The sequence below is a fragment of the Chiloscyllium plagiosum genome, unplaced genomic scaffold, assembly GCF_037043375.1.
Source record: "Chiloscyllium plagiosum isolate Xiang-an unplaced genomic scaffold, Cpla_swu_hap1 HiC_scaffold_2, whole genome shotgun sequence".
Lineage (NCBI taxonomy): Eukaryota > Metazoa > Chordata > Chondrichthyes > Orectolobiformes > Hemiscylliidae > Chiloscyllium > Chiloscyllium plagiosum.
In genome coordinates, this window is record NW_028270140.1 from 150045360 (window position 1) to 150064677 (window position 19318).

Genomic DNA, 19318 nt, shown 5'->3' on the forward strand with positions numbered 1-19318 from the left:
TCGTCTCCCAGCCCCAATCCTGATCGTCTCCCTGTCCTAATCCTGATCGTCTCACTGCACTAATCCTGACCGTCTCACTGCCCTAATGCTGACCATGTCCATGCCCTAATCCTGATCGTCTCCATGCCCTAATCCAGATCGTCTCCCAGCCCTAATCCTGATCGTCTCACTGCCCTAATCCTGATCGCCTCCCTGCCCTAATCCTGATCGTCTCCCTGCCCTAATCCTGATCGTCTCCCTGCCCTAATCCTGATCGTCTCACTGCCCTAATCCTGATCGTCTCCCTGCCCTAATCCTGATCGTCTCGCTGCCCTAAAACAGCCTGTCTCACTGCTCTAATCCTTATCGTCTCCCAGCCCCAATCCTGATCGTCTCCCTGTCCTAATCCTGATCGTCTCACTGCACTAATCCTGACCGTCTCACTGCCCTAATGCTGACCGTCTCCATGCCCTAATCCTGATCGTCTCCATGCCCTAATCCAGATCGTCTCCCAGCCCTAATCCTGATCGTCTCACTGCCCTAATCCTGATCGTCTCACTGCCCTAACCCTGATCGTCTCACTTCCCTAATCCTGATCGTCTCACTTCCCTAATCCTGATCGTCTCACTGCCCTAATCCTGATCATCTCCCTGTCCTAATCCTGATCGACGCACTGCACTAATCCTGACCGTCTCACTTCCCTAATCCTGATCATCACACTACCCTAATCCTCATTGTCTCACTGTACTAATCCTGCCCGTCTCCCTGCCCTAATCCTGATCGTCTCACTGCACTAATCCTGATCGTCTCACTTCCCTATTCCTGCCCGTCTCCCAGCCCTAATCCTGATCGTCTCACTGCCATAATCCTCATTGTCTCACTGCCCTAATCCTGCCCGTCTCACTGCACTAATCCTGATCGTCTCACTTCCCTAATCCTGACTGTCTCACTGCTCTAATCCTGAACACTCACTGCCCTAATCCTGATCGTCTCACTGCCCTAATCCTGATCGTCTCACTGCCCTAACCCTGATCGTCTCACTTCCCTAATCCTGATCGTCTCACTTCCCTAATCCTGATCGTCTCACTGCCCTAATCCTGATCGTCTCCCTGCCCTAATCCTGATCGTCTCACTACCCTAATCCTGATCGTCTCTCTGCTCTAATCCTGATCGCTTCACTGTCCTAATCCTGATCATTTTACTGCCCTAATTCTGATCGTCTCACTGCCCTAATGCTGATCGTCTCCCTGCCCTAATCCTGATTGTCTCCCTGCCCTAATCCTGATCGTCTCACTACCCTAATCCTGATCGTCTCTCTGCTCTAATCCTGATCACTTCACTGTCCTAATCCTGATCATTTTACTGCCCTAATTCTGATCGTCTCACTGCCCTAATCCTGATCGTCTCACTTCCCTAATCCTGATCGTCGCACTTCCCTAATCCTGATCGTCTCCCTGCCCTAATCCTGATCGTCTCACTGCCCTTATCCTGATCGTCTCACTGCTCTAATCCTGATCGTTTTACTGCTATAATTCTGATCGTCTCGCTGCCCTAATCCTGATCGTCTCACTTCCTTAATCCTTATCATCTCACTTCCTTATTCCAGATCATCTCACTGCCCTAATCCTGATCGTCTCCATGTCCTAATCCAGATCATCTCCATGCCGTAATCCTGATTGTCTCCCTGCCCTAATCCAGATTGTCTCACTGCCCTAATGCTGATCGTCTCACTGCCCTAATGCTGATCGTCTCCCTGCCCTAATCCTGATCGTCTCCCTGCCCTAATCCTGATCGTCTCACTGCCCTAATCCTGATCGTCTCACTGCCCTAATCCAGATTGTCTCACTGCCCGAATACAGCCTGTCTCACTGCTCTAATCCTGATCGTCTCACTGCCCTAATTCTGTCCGACTCACTGCTCTAATCCTGATCGTCTCACTGCTCTAATCCTGATCGTCTCCCTGCCCTAATCCTGATCGTCTCCCTGCCCTAATCCAGATCGTCTCACTGCCCTAATCCTGCCCGTCTCACTGCCCTAATCCTGATTGTCTCCCTGCCCTAATCCTGCCCGTCTCACTGCCCTAATCCTGATCATCTCCCTGCCCTAATCCTTATCGTCTCCCTGCCCTAATCCTTATCGTCTCCCTGCCCTAATCCTGCCCGTCTCACTGCCCTAATCCTGATCGTCTCACTGCCCTAATCCAGATCGTCTCACTGCCCTAATCCTGCTCGTCTCACTGCCCTAATCCTGCCCGTCTCACTGTCCTAATCCTGATCGTCTCACAACCCTAATCCTGATCGTCTCACTGCCCTAATCCAGATCGTCTCACTGCCCTAATTCTGCCCGACTCACTGCTCTAATCCTGCACATCTCACTGCCCTGATCCAGATCGTCTCGCTGCCCTAATACAGCCTGTCTCCCAGCCCTAATCCAGATCGTCTCCGTGCCTTAATCCTGATCGTCTCACTGCCCTAATTCTGCCCGACTCACTGCTCTAATCCTGCACATCTCACTGCCCTGATCCAGATCGTCTCGCTGCCCTAATACAGCCTGTCTCACTGCCCTAATCCAGATCGTCTCCCAGCCCTAATCCTGATCGTCTCCATGCCTTAATCCTGATCGTCTCACTGCCCAAATTCTGCCCGTCTCACTGCCCTAATCCTGATCGTCTCACTGCCCTAATCCTGATCATCTCCCTGCCCTAATCCTGATCGTCTCCCTGCCCTAATCCTGATCGTCTCCCTGCCCTAATCCTGATCGTCTCCCTGCCCTAATCCTGATCGTCTCGCTGCCCTATTCCTGCCCGTCTCGCTGCCCTATTCCTGCCCGTCTCGCTGCCCTAATCCTGTCCGTCTCACTGCCCTAATCCTGCCCATCTCCCTGCCCTAATCCTGATCGTCTCACTGCCATAATCCTACCTGTCTTGCTGTGCTAATCCTGATCGTCTCCCTGCCCTAATCCTGATCGCCTCCCTGCCCTAAACCTGATCGCCTCCCTGCCCTAATCCTTATCGTCTCCCTGCCCTAATCCAGATCGTCTCCCTGCCCTAATCCTGATCGTCTCAGTGCCCTAATCCTGCCTATCTCTCTGTGCTTATCCTGATCGTCTCCCTGCCCTAATCCTGCCCGTCTCACTGCCCTAATCCTGCCCGTCTCACTGCTCTAATCCTTAATATCACCCTGTCCTTATCCTGATCGTCTCCCTGTCCTAATCCTGATCGTCTCCCTGCCCTAATCCTGAGCGTCTCCCTACCCTAATCCTGATCGTCTCACTGCGCCAATCCTGACCGTCTCGTTGCCCTAACGCTGATCGTCTCACTTCCCTAATCCTGATCGTCTCACTGCCCCAATCCTGATCGTCTCCCTGCCCTAATCCTGATCGTCTCCCAGCCCTAATCCTGATCATCTCACTGCACTAATCCTGACCGTCTCACTGCCCTAATTCTGACCGTCTCACTGCCCTAATCCTGATCGTCTCCCTGCCCTAATCCTGATCGTCTCCCTGCCCTAATTCTGACCGTCTCACTGCCCTAATCCTGACCGTCTCCCTGCCCTAAACCTGATCATCTCCCTGCCCTAATTCTGATCGTCTCGCTGCCCTAAAACAGCCTGTCTCACTGCTCTAATCCTTATCGTCTCCCAGCCCCAATCCTGATCGTCTCCCTGTCTTAATCCTGATCGTCTCACTGCACTAATCCTGACCGTCTCACTGCCCTAATGCTGACCGTCTCCATGCCCTAATCCTGATCGTCTCCATGCCCTAATCCAGATCGTCTCCCAGCCCTAATCCTGATCGTCTCACTGCACTAATCCTGACCGTCTCACTGCCCTAATGCTGACCGTCTCCATGCCCTAATCCTGACCGTCTCCATGCCCTAATCCTGATCGTCTCCATGCCCTAATCCAGATCGTCTCCCTGCACTAATCCAGATCGTCTCCCTGCCCTAATCCTGATCGTCTCCCTGCCCTAATCCTGATCGTCTCACTTCCCTAATCCTGATCGTCTCCCTGCCCTAATCCTGATCGTCTCACTGCGCCAATCCTGATCGTCTCACTGCCCTAACCCTGATCGTCTCACTTCCCTAATCCTGATCGTCTCACTTCCCTAATCCTGATCATCTCACTGCCCTAATCCTGATCATCTCCCTGTCCTAATCCTGATCGTCTCCCTGCCCTAATCCTGATCGTCTTGCTGCCCTAAAACAGCCTGTCTCACTGCTCTAATCCTTATCGTCTCCCAGCCCCAATCCTGATCGTCTCCCTGCCCTAATCCTGATCGTCTCACTGCCCTAATCCAGATCGTCTAACAGCACGAATCCTGATCGTCTCATTATCCTAATCTTGATTGTCTGACTGCCTTAATCCTGCCCGTCTCACTGCTCTAGTCCTGATCGTCTCCCTGTTCTAATCCTGACCGTCTCACTGCCCTAATCCTGATCATCTCCCTGCCCTAATCCTGCCCGTCTCACTGCCCTAATCCTGATCGTCTCCCTGCCGTAATCCTGATCGTCTCAGTGCCCTAATTCTAATCGTCTCCCTGCCCTAATCCTGCACGTCTCACTGCCCTAATCCTGATCGTCTCCCTGCCGTAATCCTGATCGTCTCAGTGCCCTAATCTTAATCGTCTCCCTACCCTAATCCTGACCGTCTCCCTGCCCTAATCCTGACCGTCTCACTGCCCTAATCCTGACCGTCTCCCTGCCCTAATCCTGACCGTCTCACTGCCCTAATCCTGCCCGTCTCACTGCCCTAATCCTGACCGTCTCACTGCCCTAATCCTGACCGTCTCACTGCCCTAATCCTGACCGTCGCACTGCCCTAATCCTGATCGTCTCACTGCCCTAATCCTGATCGTCTCCCTCTCCTAATCCTGATCGTCTCCCTGCCCTAATCCTGCCCGTCTCACTGCTCTCATCCTGATCGTCTGCCTGCCCTAATCCTGATCGTCTCGCTGCCCTAATCCTTCCCGTCTCACTGCCTAATCCTGATCGTCTCCATGCCCTAATCCTGATCGTCTCGCTGCCCTAATACTGCCTGTCTCACTGCCCTAATCCAGATCGTCTCCCTGCCCTAATCCTGATCGTCTCCCTGCCCTAATCCTGATCGTCTCCCTACCCTAATCCTGCCCCTGTCACTGCCCTAATCCTGATCGTCTCCCTGCCCTAATCCTGATCGTCTCACTGCCCTAATCCAGATCGTCTAACTGCACGAATCCTGATCGTCTCATTATCCTAATCTTGATTGTCTGACTGCCCTAATCCTGATCGTCTCGCTGCTCTAGTCCTGATCGTCTCCCTGTTCTAATCCTGACCGTCTCACTGCCCTAATCCTGATCATCTCCCTGCCCTAATCCTGCCCGTCTCACTGCCCTAATCCTGATCGTCTCCCTGCCGTAATCCTGATCGTCTCAGTGCCCTAATCCTAATCGTCTCCCTGCCCTAATCCTGCACGTTTCACTGCCCTAATCCCGATCGTCTCAGTGCCCTAATCTTAATCGTCTCCCTACCCTAATCCTGACCCTCTCCCTACCCTAATCCTGACCGTCTCCCTGCCCTAATCCTGACTGTCTCACTGCCCTAATCCTGACCGTCTCCCTGCCCTAATCCTGACCGTCTCACTGCCCTAATCCTGACCGTCTCACTGCCCTAATCCTGATCGTCTCACTGCCCTAATCCTGATCGTCTCACTGCCCTAATCCTGATCATCTCCCTGCCCTAATCCTGATCGTCTCACTGCCCTAATCCTGATCGTCTCCCTGCCGTAATCCTGATCGTCTCAGTACCCTAATCTTAATCGTCTCCCTACCCTAATCCTGCCCGTCTCCCTGCCCTAATCCTGACCGTCTCACTGCCCTAATCCTGACCGTCTCCCTGCCCTAATCCTGACCGTCTCCCTGCCCTAATCCTGATCGTCTCCCTGCCCTAATCCTGAACGTTTCCCTGCCCTAATCCTGATCGTCTCCCTGCCCTAATCCTGATCGTCTCCCTGCCCTAATCCTGATCGTCTCACTGCCCTAATCCAGATCATCTAACTGCACGAATCCTGATCGTCTCATTATCCTAATCTTGATTGTCTGACTGCCCTAATCCTGATCGTCTCGCTGCTCTAGTCCTGATCGTCTCCCTGTTCTAATCCTGACCGTCTCACTGCCCTAATCCTGATCATCTCCCTGCCCTAATCCTGATCGTCTCCCTGCCCTAATCCTGATCGTCTTCCTGCCCTAATCCTGAACGTTTCCCTGCCCTAATCCTGATCGTCTCACTGCCCTAATCCTGATCGTCTCACTGCCCTAATCCAGATCGTCTCCCTGCCCTAATCCAGATCGTCTCCCTGCCCTAATCCTGATCGTCTCACTGCTCTAATCCAGATCGTCTCCCTTCCCTAATCCTGATCGTTTCCCTGCCCTAATCCTGATCATCTCACTGCCCTAATCCAGATCGTCTCCCTGCTCTAATCCAGATCGTCTCCCTGCCCTAATCCTGATCGTCTCACTGCTCTAATCCAGATCGTCTCCATGCCCTAATCCAGATCGTCTCCCTGCTTTAATCCTGATCGTCTCCCTGCCCTAATCCTGATCGTCTCCCTGCCCTAATCCTGATCGTCTCCCTGCCCTAATCCTGATCGTCTCCCTGCCCTAATCCTGATCGTTTCCCTGCCCTAATCCTGATCGTCTCCCTGCCCTAATCCAGATCGTCTCCCTGCCCTAATCCAGATCGTCTCCCTGCCCTAATCCTGATCATCTGTCTGTCCAATCCTGTTTCTGTGGGTGTGTAAGTTGTGCTTTTCCATTGTTACATTTGCGTAGATTTTCGCTGCTCACATTGCTGGCAAAGTTAAAAATCACACAACACCAGGTTATAGTCCAACAGGTTTGATTGGAAGCACTAGCTTTAGACAACCACCTGATGAAGGAGCAGCGCTCCGAACGCTAGTGCTTCCAATTAAACCTGTTGGACTATAACCTGGTGTTGTGTGATTTGTAACTTTGTACACCCCAGTCTAACACCGGCATCCCCAAGTACTGGCAAGGATGATCACCAGGCAGTAGGTGGCAGCAGTACAGCACATGATTTGAGTGGAAATGTTTTTTAACTTTTGGCATTGGAAACTGTGCTGGAGATTGTTTACTGTGCTACTATTTTAGGTCACTTTTTATTCTTATTCTGCTCTGCCTTCTCGGACTTGACATCTCCAGGAAGCCTTCAGTTCGAGTGACTGATGGGAAACGGTTTCCACTCGTTGGTGGATCAGTCAGAGGTTGAGAGAAGGAAACCCAGAGGTGTGGCAGGCAGCATTACAAGCAAGTTGCTCCCGATGCGGACCCTCAACATTGGGTAGACAGGACGCCTACTTGTGAAACGCTTCAGAGAACATCTATGGGACACACACACACACACAAAACAACCCCACCGCCCCGCGGCCAAACACTTTAACTCCCCCAAGCACATACAGGACCTGACCCTCCTCCACTGCCCAACCCTTACCACAACGCCACAGCTTCCTCCTCAGGACCCTCCAAGCACCCGGGATCAAAATGGACTTCACCGGTTTCCTCACCTCCCCGCCCCCCCCCAACTTATTCTGGATCCAACCCTCCAACTCGGCACCACCCTCTTGAACGGTCCTACCGGTCCATTTTCCTTCCCACCTATCTGCTCCACCCTCCTCTCCGACCTATCACCATTACCCCCCCTCCCACCTTCATCTACCTATCGCATTCCCAGCTCCCTTCCTCCCAGCCCCACCCTCCCCTCCCCTCCCGTTTATCTCTCAGCCCCCTTGGCCCACAAGCCTCATTCCTGATGAAGGGCTTGTCCCTGATGCTGCCTGACCGGCTGTGCTTTTGCAGCACCACATTCTCGATTCTGTTCTCCAGTATCTGCAGTCCTCACTTTCTCCTCAAATTACAAACAAATCAACATCCAGTTTGGGAGCAGGGTAGGCCCCTGCTGCTCCGCCTTTCAGTGAGACTGATCTGATTATAACCTCAACTCTGCGTTCCAGCCTACCTACCCGTGATAATCAACAATCTATCTACCCCTGCCTTACAAGTATTCAACAACCCCATCTTCTCCGCTTTCTGACAAAGTGATTTCCAAAGACCCACGGCCTGATGAGAGAAGGAATTCCCCCTCATAAATGGGAAGGATTTTTATGCAGTGAGTTGTGGTCTGAAGTGTGCTCGCTGAAGGCGTGGTGGAAACTCTCCAAAGGACGTTGAATAGATTTGAAAAGGAGAAATTTGAAAGAGTGCGGGGAAAGCTGAATTGATTGAATAGCTACCACAGGCATGATGAGCCGATCATCACTGTATCATTGCATGTTACCTGAGGACATACACCATCTTAGTGGGGACCACTGGAAGGATACACTGCCCAATGCTCCTCTGTTGTAACATCAGACCATAATGGTAGCCCTGACACTAATCTACCTGTAAATCCAATATTTGTGCAAAATAAACAGCTGGAATACATGTCTGTTGGATTCTTCAATACCATGATGTCCACTCCCAGTTTCTTGTTATAAGGAATTCCGTAAGCATTGCTACCTTGGGTAAAATGTTGTGTTTGAGGCAAATTCATACCAGTAGATGGAATCACAATGGAGCCCCACCCTGGCTTGACCTGATAGTTCTCAACCATCTTGGCCTCTGCTGGCTGGGTTTGCCCATTGCAGGCGGCTGTTGAATATAAGGGAGCTTTCTGGTGCATTAACCTCTCCAAGAACACTTACAAGTGCAATTACTACACTTTTAAAAATTCTATCATGGGATGTGGGGCTGGGGGAGGGGCGGAGCTTGTCGGTTCAGGAGGGAGAGGTGGTCATTAACGAAGTCAGCATTTGTTCAGAACACACAGAATAGATATAATCCAAGGAGAAATAAAAATTTTAAGGGGAGGATTCACACTCAGTTAATTTTAAAAGTTAAAGATAGCATCAACCTTCAGAAAAAGCATATAATTGTGGAGAGACAGGTGGCAGGGGCAGGATTGGATAGAATGTGGAAAAAAAGCAAAATGAAGACTAGGAAATTAATAAAGGAGGCAAAGGTCAAAGGAAAAGAGCGAGCTAGCTAAAACTATAAAAAACAGATGGCATGAGATTCTATAAATATTTAAAAAGAAAGTTAACAAAGTGAACACTAGTCCTGCAGAAGGTGGGTCTGGAGGATTAGTAATGGAAAATAAAATCCGAGATGGCAGATGAATTGACCAGATCCGTTAGTCTTCACTGTAGAAGGTAGAAGTAACATATCAGGAATATCTGTAATTTAGGAGGTGGAAGGAGGGGAGGAACTCAAAGAGATTACGATTAGCAGGGAAGTGTTACTGAGTAAATTGTTGGAGCTGCACGTGGGCATGTTCCTGAGTCTTCATCCTGGGGTCGGAAAAGAAGTGGCTCATGCAATGTTGGGATACTTTGGTTTGAATTATCCAAAGTTCTGTAGATCTGGTGAAAGGTTCTGAGGTAAGGTCACAGCTCAAAAGGTTAACTGTTTCTACCTCCACACCTGACGAGTATTTCCAGCAGTTTGTGCTGAAATGTCAGGATTGCTGCTTTTCGGATAGCCTCACTGGTTGTTGGTTACCAGCAGTAAAGGCTGGTTAGCGCTATTCTCAGTCGTTCAAAGGAAGGAAAGCCAAGCTGCTCCCTCCCACACTCCGTACCCAGATAACATGCCATTTCTGCCTTACATGACAGATTTCTCTCATGTTGAGCTGCGGATCCTCGCACACTTCACCTCAGATCCAGAACTCCTCCAACTTTTCCAGGAACCTGAACCACCAGACGTGTTCTCCACTCTTGCTTGTCAATGGTAAGTGTGTGATGGCCAATACTTTCCACTTTGAACAATTATAAATGCTCTCATTGGCACGGGTAGTGATAATGTCACAGGACGTGTAGATGCAAGCTATTTTCCTGAGGATCTGGTTCAAATCCCACTGTTAATTAATTATTTTGGATTGGAAAATAAGTCTCAGTAAGTTGTAGAAACATACCAGGTCCGCTAAAGTCCTTTTTGGGAGCAAAATTGGCCATCCTTACCCACCCTGGCAAACATGTGACTCCAGTCTCACAACAATGTGGTTTTTCTTTTAATTGCCCTCTGAACTGGTCTCAGTTAAAATCAAGGGCATTTAGAGAAGGGCAATGAATGCAGATTTTACCAATGCTGCTCCCCCTCCTCTGAACAATACTGATAAACATGCCCCACATTCGGCACAGTCAGGCAGTTACTGGCAAAGGTTAGTTAGCAGAGACCAGCTCTATGCCAGTCCCTTCTGCTGCTACTTGCTACTTAGGTGGTATCAGCGAGGGCTCAGTTACTCAGGTCAGTGCCAAACTGAAATGCCAGCTGAGATTGTGTGCTCAGAGTCACTGGGGAAGTGGGTTTGAGTACACAGCTTTCAGATGAGGAGACTCACTGACCCAGAAGATAAAATAGAGTATCGTAGAAATGTTACGGTGCAGAAGGAGGCCATTTGGCCCATTGTGCATGCACTGGCTCATCAAATGAGCACTGTTACCTTGTGCTAATCTTCCGCTTTTCCCTAATACCCTTGCACATTATTTCAGTCCAAATGGCCATCCAATGTCCCTCTTGAATGCCTCAACTGAACCTCCCTCCACCAGGTTTCCAGGCAGCACATTCCACACCCTAACTACTCGCAGAGTGAAAACATTTTTTTCAACTGACTGCTTTTGCAAATCCCTTTCCATCCCTGCCCTTTTGTTCTTGGTCCTTTTATAAGATTTTCCTGAACTACTCCACCCAGCTCACTCATGATGTTGAAAATCTCTATTATCGTTTCCTCTCGGCCTTCCTCTCTCCACGGCAAACAGTCCCAACCCAGGGTGAGAGGGGAGAGATATAAAAGGACCTAAGGGGCAACGTTTTCACGCAGAGGGTGGTACGTGTATGGAATGAGCTGCCAGAGGAAGTGGTGGAGGCTGGTACAGTTGCAACATTTAAGAGGCATTTGGATGGGGATATGAATAGGAAGGGTTTGGAGGGATATGGGTGGGTGCTGGCAAGTGGGACTAGATTGGGTTGGGTTATCTGGTCGGCGTGGACGGGTTGGACCGAAGGGTCTGTTTCTACATCTCTATGACTTTATGATTCTCCATTCCATCCCCATAACTGAAGCTTTCCATTCCTGGAACCATTCCTGACAAACCATTTTTGCACTCTCTCCAACGAATTCACATCTTTCCTGTAATGTGGTTCCCATAACTGTACACAACCCTCCAGCTGAAGCCTGAACAGTGTCTTATACAATCCATAGCTGGCACTCACCTGTCTGCTGCAGCTCATTTCACTTCATGGCCCTCAATACTGGCACTAACCAACAAGTTCCATCCTCTCTTGACAACATAAAGTCGAGTGATTATTGGCGACGTGTGGAAATCCTTCAACCAAAGAAAGATGAATTCTGGTTCTGGTGGTTTGTATATATCTAACTAATGATATTAAGTGATATAGAGAGCCTGGTTGAGGGATGGTCTCCTAGACATGGTCTAATCTAACATGAGGTGGTGAGACTTTGGCTGGATATTGAGTCGAGTGGAAGGGTCACTATTAAAACAAAATCTTCAGTCTTGGCAGATATTGAGCATTCTGAGTGTTGAAGACCCCCCCACCTGGGTGATACAAAACATTCATCACACAAACGTTTTTTAAATCTATCCTGGGGTATGGAATCACTGACTGGGCAAGCATTTGATGTTCATTCCTATTTACCCTTGAGATTCTAAGTTGCCTTCTTACTGTTCTTGGGGTGTAGGAACACTCACAAATCTGTTAGGGAGGGATCTCCAGGATATTGACCCAGCAACACTCAAGGACCAGCAATACATTTCCAAATCCGGATGGTGAGGAGCTTGCGGTGATTGATGTTCCCAGCATCTGCTGCCCTTGTCCTCCAAATGGAAGTGGTTGTGGGTTTGGAAGGTGCTGTCGAAGGACCTTCAGTGAGTTACTGCAACACAACCTGTCGATATATCTTGAATGGTTAGGATCTAGAATGCACTGCCTTACAGTGGGGGTGGAGGCAGATTCAGGAATAACTTCCCAAAGGGAATTGGATACTTGCGTGAAACAAAATGATTAACAGTGCGCTGGGGAAAGTGCAGGGAACTTTGGGACTAATTGGATCTTTCTGCCAAAGTGCTAGCACAGGCAGTATGGGTAAAATGGCCTCTTTCTGTGTAGCACCGCGCTGTGATACTGTGGTGTTGAAGTTCCAGGCTGTGCTGTGAGCACAGTGTACAGTTTCTGATCAACCAATAGAAAGAATCACCAAGGACTTCACAGCAATTAGAAAGATACAGTGTGGGTACGTTTGATGTCACAAAGACTTGTCGAGTGAGGAAGAGAGTGTTGAGAGGTTGGGATTTTCTTCACTAAAACTGTGTTGACTTAGAAGAAATATTTGAGTGGCTGAAAGGGTTGTGGTAACTTGGGAAGGACAGCAGTGATAACTGGCTACAGGACTCTGTAGAAGTTCTCCTCATCTCCCCACAGTCAGTCAGAACTTGCTGACATGCAGTGTCAAGGATTATTTTCAGCATTCCTACACTTGTTTTGCCAGGGATTCCTTCAGCTTACCACCAAAGTTCTGATGGGAATCTGTGGGAGATTTCCCCCTCACCAAGGAATTTCAGTCTCATGTGTCCCGCCCACCTGGACTATTATAGCTACAGCAACATCGAGGAGTTCAATGCCAATCCACTTGGTTGGCAGCTCTACCACAGCATTCGAAATCCACCCACTCCACCAACGATGCCATGTGTCGACATTAAGGCAACAAAACAACCAGCCATCAGCCTGCTGATCGGCAAAGCAGCAAGATCGTTGGGTCACCATCATCTGCAACTTTCTGTCCAAGCCCTACCCTGTCTTATTTATCTCCTCTTAACTTGGAACTATTTTCTGGTCTTGCTCAGAGAGGAGATGGGATGGTGACTGTGAGAAACACAATTGTTTGTCTCTTAGCCAGAAGTGGGAAGGATTCCTTCCACTGCATTAATATCCAGTACTACATGCTAAGGGACTCCCTAAGGCTTTCTAAAGCCTTTCACTCAGAGGGCATTGAAGGGTTGGTAAATTATAGGGTGCCTTGGATTGGAAGCTTGTCATTGAATGCACGTTGGAAATAGCATGCGCATTGCAATTGGTTTGAGGCTGGTAAGAGTGCAGTAAGCTTCATAGAGAAAGGCTGAATTCTTTTGTTTTTTTCTGTAATGTCCAATTTGTAAAGTTTTGGAATGTGCAATGAATAAAGCACCATTTTTTTTTCAAATGGGAAAAGATATGTTGTGGGGTTAGGAGGAATAAAGGGAATTAGATAATCGCCTGATGGCATTAGAGAGTAATGTTAAAAGAAAGTCATGGGGATTGAATGAAAGTGTCAGATTAGAAATGCGAGCTGAGAAACAGCAGCGTATACTAATGGCTCAGTTCTGTAGCAGAGGATTCTCAGCTGCTTTCAGAATTTATTGTGAGAGGTCGCATTAAATCAAATCAAATCAATTGCAATGGTTAAAGTCTTCTGTTTATGCTAATCATAAGAAATAATCTCCCTGTTCTCCCAAATCCATTAAAAATGCGATCCCAGCCTGTAACTTTTCTGTAATAATCTAAAGCTGGCTGGTAGAAACACTAACCTGAGCTGACCTTTAAAGGGTTGTTCTGTAATTCAGTGAATTGAGGGGGAGCTGCACTGTCGCAGGTGCTGTCTGTCAATTGAAACAATAAACCAATGTCCCTTTGGATGTAGTGGGTTCCATATCACTATTTTATGAAGAACATGAGAATTCTATCTGTTGCCCTGGTCAATACATACTCACTGAACAACATATCTAATACAGATTTACCCGGTCATTATCAGACAACTGTTTGCAAGATCCTGTTGAGCATTGACGTGATTTCTGTGCTTACCTGCTACTCTGCAAATATACTTCATTGGCTGTGAAACTCTTTGGGATGTCCTGAAGTTGTGAGAGGTGCTACATAACTGCAAGCTTTTTTTATCCCCCTGGGTAGCAAAACACCTGCAAAATATTAGCAAACCCTGCCCCCATCCCCAATCAGGGGGTTGTAGGAATGATATTACTGAGGGCTGATCCAGGAGATACATTGCACCACATGTAGCTGGGTGCTTATTTATGAAGGCCTCAAGCCTGCTCAGCCACTCAATACGATCTGATTGTAACCTCAAATCCATGTTCCCACCCTAACCTTTCACCCTGTTGCTCAACAAGAATCTATCTACTTCTGCCTTAAAAATATTCAGTGACTTTGCTTCACCACCTTTTCAGGCAGAGAATTTCAAAGACACTGAAGTTTCTGAGGAGCTAAGAAAATTGTCTCATCTCTCCCTTAAATGGGCAACTCCTGAGTTTTAAACAACAAACCCCTAGTCTTAGTGAAAACAACAAATGCTGGCCATCACAGCTTCAGCTCTGATGAAAAGTAATCTAGCCTCGAAACATTAGCTTGTTCTGTCTCTGTGCACAATGTCTGACCCACTGTGATCTCCAGCATTTGTTGTTTTCAGTACAGATTCCAGCATCTGCAGTAATTTGCTCCAAACCCCTAGTCTTAGATTCTCCTACAAGAGGAAACATTGTCTCTACATCCACTCAGTCAAGACCCCTCAGAATCTTACATGATTTGTTTTTCCTAACTTCTCCAGTGCCCCACGTTCTTTTCACAACATGGAAACCAGATTATGCACAGTGCTTCAAATACTGTGAAACAAAGGTTTGTTACAGGTTTAATTATCCTGAGCCGGAGGTTAGGGGCTGTTCCATTGCTGCATGACATTAACTCCATTCAAGACCCATAAGCGGTTGAGTGGCACTAAAATTGTGAATATTATTATCCTCAGATGGCCACATGTAAGAGAGGATTCCCCTGGGATAAATTGCAGACAAAGTAGAAAGAAGCCTAAAAGGCTGTCAAGATAATGATGCTATCGTAAATGGCACAATTGCACTGCATAAGCAGTCGGTGATCACACGTACCTCTGCCTATGATGAGCTGTGGAGAAATTGTGTCAGCATTTTCAGGACGTGAGAACCTATTGCCCAGACCAACAATTTCTGGGTTGCTAAGTAACCATAAACGAATCGGTAGCCTTGCCAGCATGATACCTGAGGTCAGTGAGCAACAAGAGGAAAAGCTTAAGAGATAATACAAAGAAGGCTTGCATTTATCTAACACCTTCAGGCTCTCCTCAAGTGCTTTACAGCTAATGAAATACTTTTTAAAGGTGTTGTTGTAAAGTAGGAAATGCAGCAGTCAACTTGTGCTCTTCCAGCACCAAGTACTTCAGAGATTAGATTACCTACAGTGTGGAAAAAGGCCCTTCGGCCCAATAAGTCCACACTGACCCTCCGAAGAGAAACCCACCCAGACCCATTCCCCTACATTCACGCCTGACTAATGCACCTAACACTATGTGCAATTTAGCATGGCCAATTCACCTAACCTGCACATCTTTGGACTGTGGGAGGAAACCGGAGCACCCAGAGGAAACCCACGTAGACACAGGCAGAATGTGCAAACTCCACACAGACAGTTGCCCAAGGTTGGAATTGAACCTGGGTCCCTGGCTCTGTGAGGCAGCAGTGCTAACAACTGAGCCACCGTACCACCCCCATTTTAGCGCAGAAGTCTGGGGCAGTGCAGAGAGAGTGCTGCATGGTCATAGGTGCCAACTTTCACAGCAGATGCTAAACAAAGGCTCTATCAGCTCTTTGATGTGCACACAAAATCTCTTTACACTATATCTTTCTTTATTCTCATTTGTTTTAAATGATTCAAAATGGTGTCATACAGCAACAAATGAAAGCTTATCACTGTAATTTATTATATTCTTTCTGTAAAATACGCATGACAAAATCAAAACCAAATAAGTCATGGCAGCATCTCAAAGGAAAGTGAATGATTTTCGTTGGCTTCTCGACCAATATTTGTTCCCATATCAACATCAGTAAGAAAAATTTGACAATCTGCTTAGCTGTTTGTCGGATCTTCCTGTGCATAAGTATCTCTGGTGCATCACTCAGGAGACAGGTTTTTATTCCTCTGTCTGAATCCCCTTGAGCATAAATACTTCAGGTCATTTGGCCTTCACTTTTTTTTGTTTCTACCTTAGACTTTTTATGTGACCCACAAATTTGTAGCATGAAACTTTCACGAATCAAGTGTTCAGACAAATGTAGGCACAAAGTATCAGCAGGAAAACAGAGTCAATAAAAGACGCTGATCATTTTAACAGCTTTTTCTTAAAATAAAGGAGCTAATCCAAAACAAGGATTGGCCAGTGTAAAAAAAATCATGAAAACTATTAACAAATAAGCTTTGACAACAAATTGAATAAGAAGTGCTGACGAAACTCAGTAGGTTTGGCAGCATTTGGAGAGACAGAGAGAGAGTTAACTTTTTGCCTGCATTATGACTTTTCTTCAGAAAAGTTTTGACAGCTGGGTTAAAGCAGACAGTTAGATGTATGAAATGCCACATTAAGGGAGTTCAGGGTAAAAGAACATGCATTACGGTCGTCTCCCCAAGCAGATCATGAGCTAATCTGAAACAAAAACAGAAATTGTTGGAGAAACTCAGTGGGTCTGGCAGCTTTAATGGAGAAAGTGAGGACTGTAACCGCAAGAAATGCAAAACTTGCGCCCACACCTCCCCCCTTACTTCGCTCCAAGGCCCCAAGGTATACTTCCATATCCGCCACAAATTCACCTGCACCTCCACACACATCATCGATTGCATCCGCTGCACCCGATGTGGCCTCCTCTACATTGGGGAGACAGGCCGCCTACTTGCGGAACGTTTCAGAGAACACCTCTGGGACACCCGGACCAACCAACCCAACCACCCCGTGGCTCAACACTTTAATTCCCCCTCCCACTCCACCAAGGACATGCAGGTCCTTGGACTCCTCCATCGCCAGACCATAGCAACACGACAGTTGGAGGAAGAGCGCCTCATCTTCCGTCTAGGAACCCTCCAACCACAAGGGATGAACTCAGATTTCTCCAGTTTCCTCATTTCTCCTCCCCCCAGCTTGTCTCAGTCAAATCCCTCGAACTCAGCACCGCCTTCCTAACCTGCAATCTTCTTCCTGACCTCTCCGCCCCCACCCCACTCCGGCCTATCACCCTCACCTTGACCTCCTTCCACCTATCGCATTTCCAACGCCCCTCCCCCAAGTCCCTCCTCCCTACCTTTTATCTTAGCCTGCTGGACACACTTTCCTCATTCCTGAAGAAGGGCTTATGCCCGAAACGTCGATTCCCCTGTTCCTTGGATGCTGCCTGACCTGCTGCGCTTTTCCAGCAACACATTTTCAGCTTTAATGGAGAGTCAACATTTAGGATCCAGTGACCCTTCTTCAGAACACACTGGACTGGAAATATTGATTGTGTTTTTCTCTCTCCATGTACGCTGCCAGACCTGCTGAGTTTCTCCAGCACTTTCCGTCTTCGTTTCAGATTTCCAGCTTCCACAATTCTTTGTTTTTGTTTTCTTTCTCATGAATGAGCAGCGCCTCTTAAAATATTTTCCGAGGAGTTCGTAAAAATGAGTCCCGGACTTGAAGTGGATATACAGTCAATTTTGTTTGTAGGATAAGCAAGAATTTCTCTTCATGTCTACCTCGACATTCTAACCAAATACACATTGTATCGTATCGCACCTTGGGAGAGAGGGTGACCAGAGTTAACAGGATCAATGACTTAGATATGAATGTACTGCCACCATCTTTCTGAATAACACAAAACTAAATGGGAAGGCAAGTGGTGAGTGTGCAGAGGGATGGTGACAGGTTAAGCAAGTGGGTAAAAGCTTGGAGGATGGAATATAATGTGGAAAAAGTAAGATTTTGCAGTTTGGTAGGATGGATACAGGAGCTGAATATTACTGTAGAGACTGTAGAGAGAGAGAGAACAAAGTGATTCGGGAGTCCTCATCCGTGAATCATAAAGTGATTCCTCAAGACTGGCTTGGTAACAGGTTCATTTAGGAATAGGGAATGCAAATTGAATGTTGGTCTTTACTTCAAAAGAAAGAGAGTATAAAAGTAGGGAGATTTTGCTCAAATTATTGACTGGGATGCTGTGAACAGTTTTGGCCGCCTTATCTAAGAAAGGGTACATTGGTGTAGGAGGCAGTCCAGGGAAGGTTCACAGGCAGATAACAGATACAGAGGGACTGCCTTATGAGGAGAGCTTGAGCAGGTTGGTCTTGTACTTGGTGGGACTTCAGAGGAATGAGAGGTGACCTTACTGAAACATATGAGATTCTTACGGGACTTGGAAGGGTAGTTGCAGAAAGATTGTTTCCTCTTGTGGGACCGTCGAGGACCAAAGGGTCATCATCTCAGAATAAGGGGTCGTATAATTAAGACAGAGATGAGGAAGAATTTCCCCCATCAGTGGCTGGTGAATCTGTGGAGTTCTTTCCTGCAGTGGGCTGTTGAGGCTGGATCTTAATTATATTCAAGACTGAGATGGACAGACTTTTAATCAGTAAGGGGAATCAAGGGTTATGGGGAAAGGGCAGGAAAGTAGATTATCAGCCATGGTGTTACTGAATAGTTCAGAGGACTGAATGGGCTGAACGGCCTGCTTCTGCTTCTCTGTCTGATGGGTTTTAGGATCAGTAATCCCAAGCTAGGGCTCTGGGGATATTAGGTCAACCTAGGTACTGGAAAAGACTATGACAGACCCTGTCAATCCATAAAGTCCTTCTTTCCAACATGTGGGGGGCTAGTGCCAGAATTGGGAGAGCTGTCTCACAGACTGGTCAAGCAGCAGCCTGACATATTCAAACTCACGGAATCGATCCTGACAGACAATGTCCAAGGCACCACCATCACCATCCCTGGATGGGTCCTGTCCCACCAGCAGGGCAGACCCAGCAGAGGTGGCAGCACAGTGGGATACAGTCAGGGAGGAGTTGCTCTGGGAGTCCTCAACATTGATTCTGGTTCCCATTAAGTCTCACGGGCGAGGAAACCTCCTGCTGATTACCACCCTCCCTCGGCTGATGAATCGGTACTCCTCCATGTTGAAGGAGGAAACATTGAGGGTGGGAAGGGCACAAAACGGACGCTGGGTGAGGGATTTCAATATCCGCTCACCAAGTGTGGCGTGGCAGCAGTACTGCAGATCGAGCTGGTCGGGTCCTAAAGGCCATAGCTGCTAGACTGGGAACCAACAAGAGAGAAAAAAGTATTTGATCTAATCCTTACCAATTTGCATCTGTCCGCGATAGTATCGGTAAGACCGACCACCGCACAGTCCTTGTGGAGGTGAAC

The 19318-nt window shown here is 47.9% G+C and overlaps 1 protein-coding gene across 2 annotated transcripts in view; it reads left to right on the plus strand.

The window, feature by feature from the left end:
• The window catches only part of LOC148152008 (DNA polymerase nu-like), a 336065-nt gene that overhangs the window by 242166 nt on the left and 74581 nt on the right, over positions 1-19318 (plus strand). For both annotated transcript variants that reach the window (XM_087993713.1, XM_087993719.1), the window contains exon 4: positions 9681-9795. In XM_087993713.1, coding sequence (XP_087849839.1) covers positions 9681-9795 — 115 coding nt within the window. The remainder of the gene's footprint in view (positions 1-9680; positions 9796-19318) is intronic.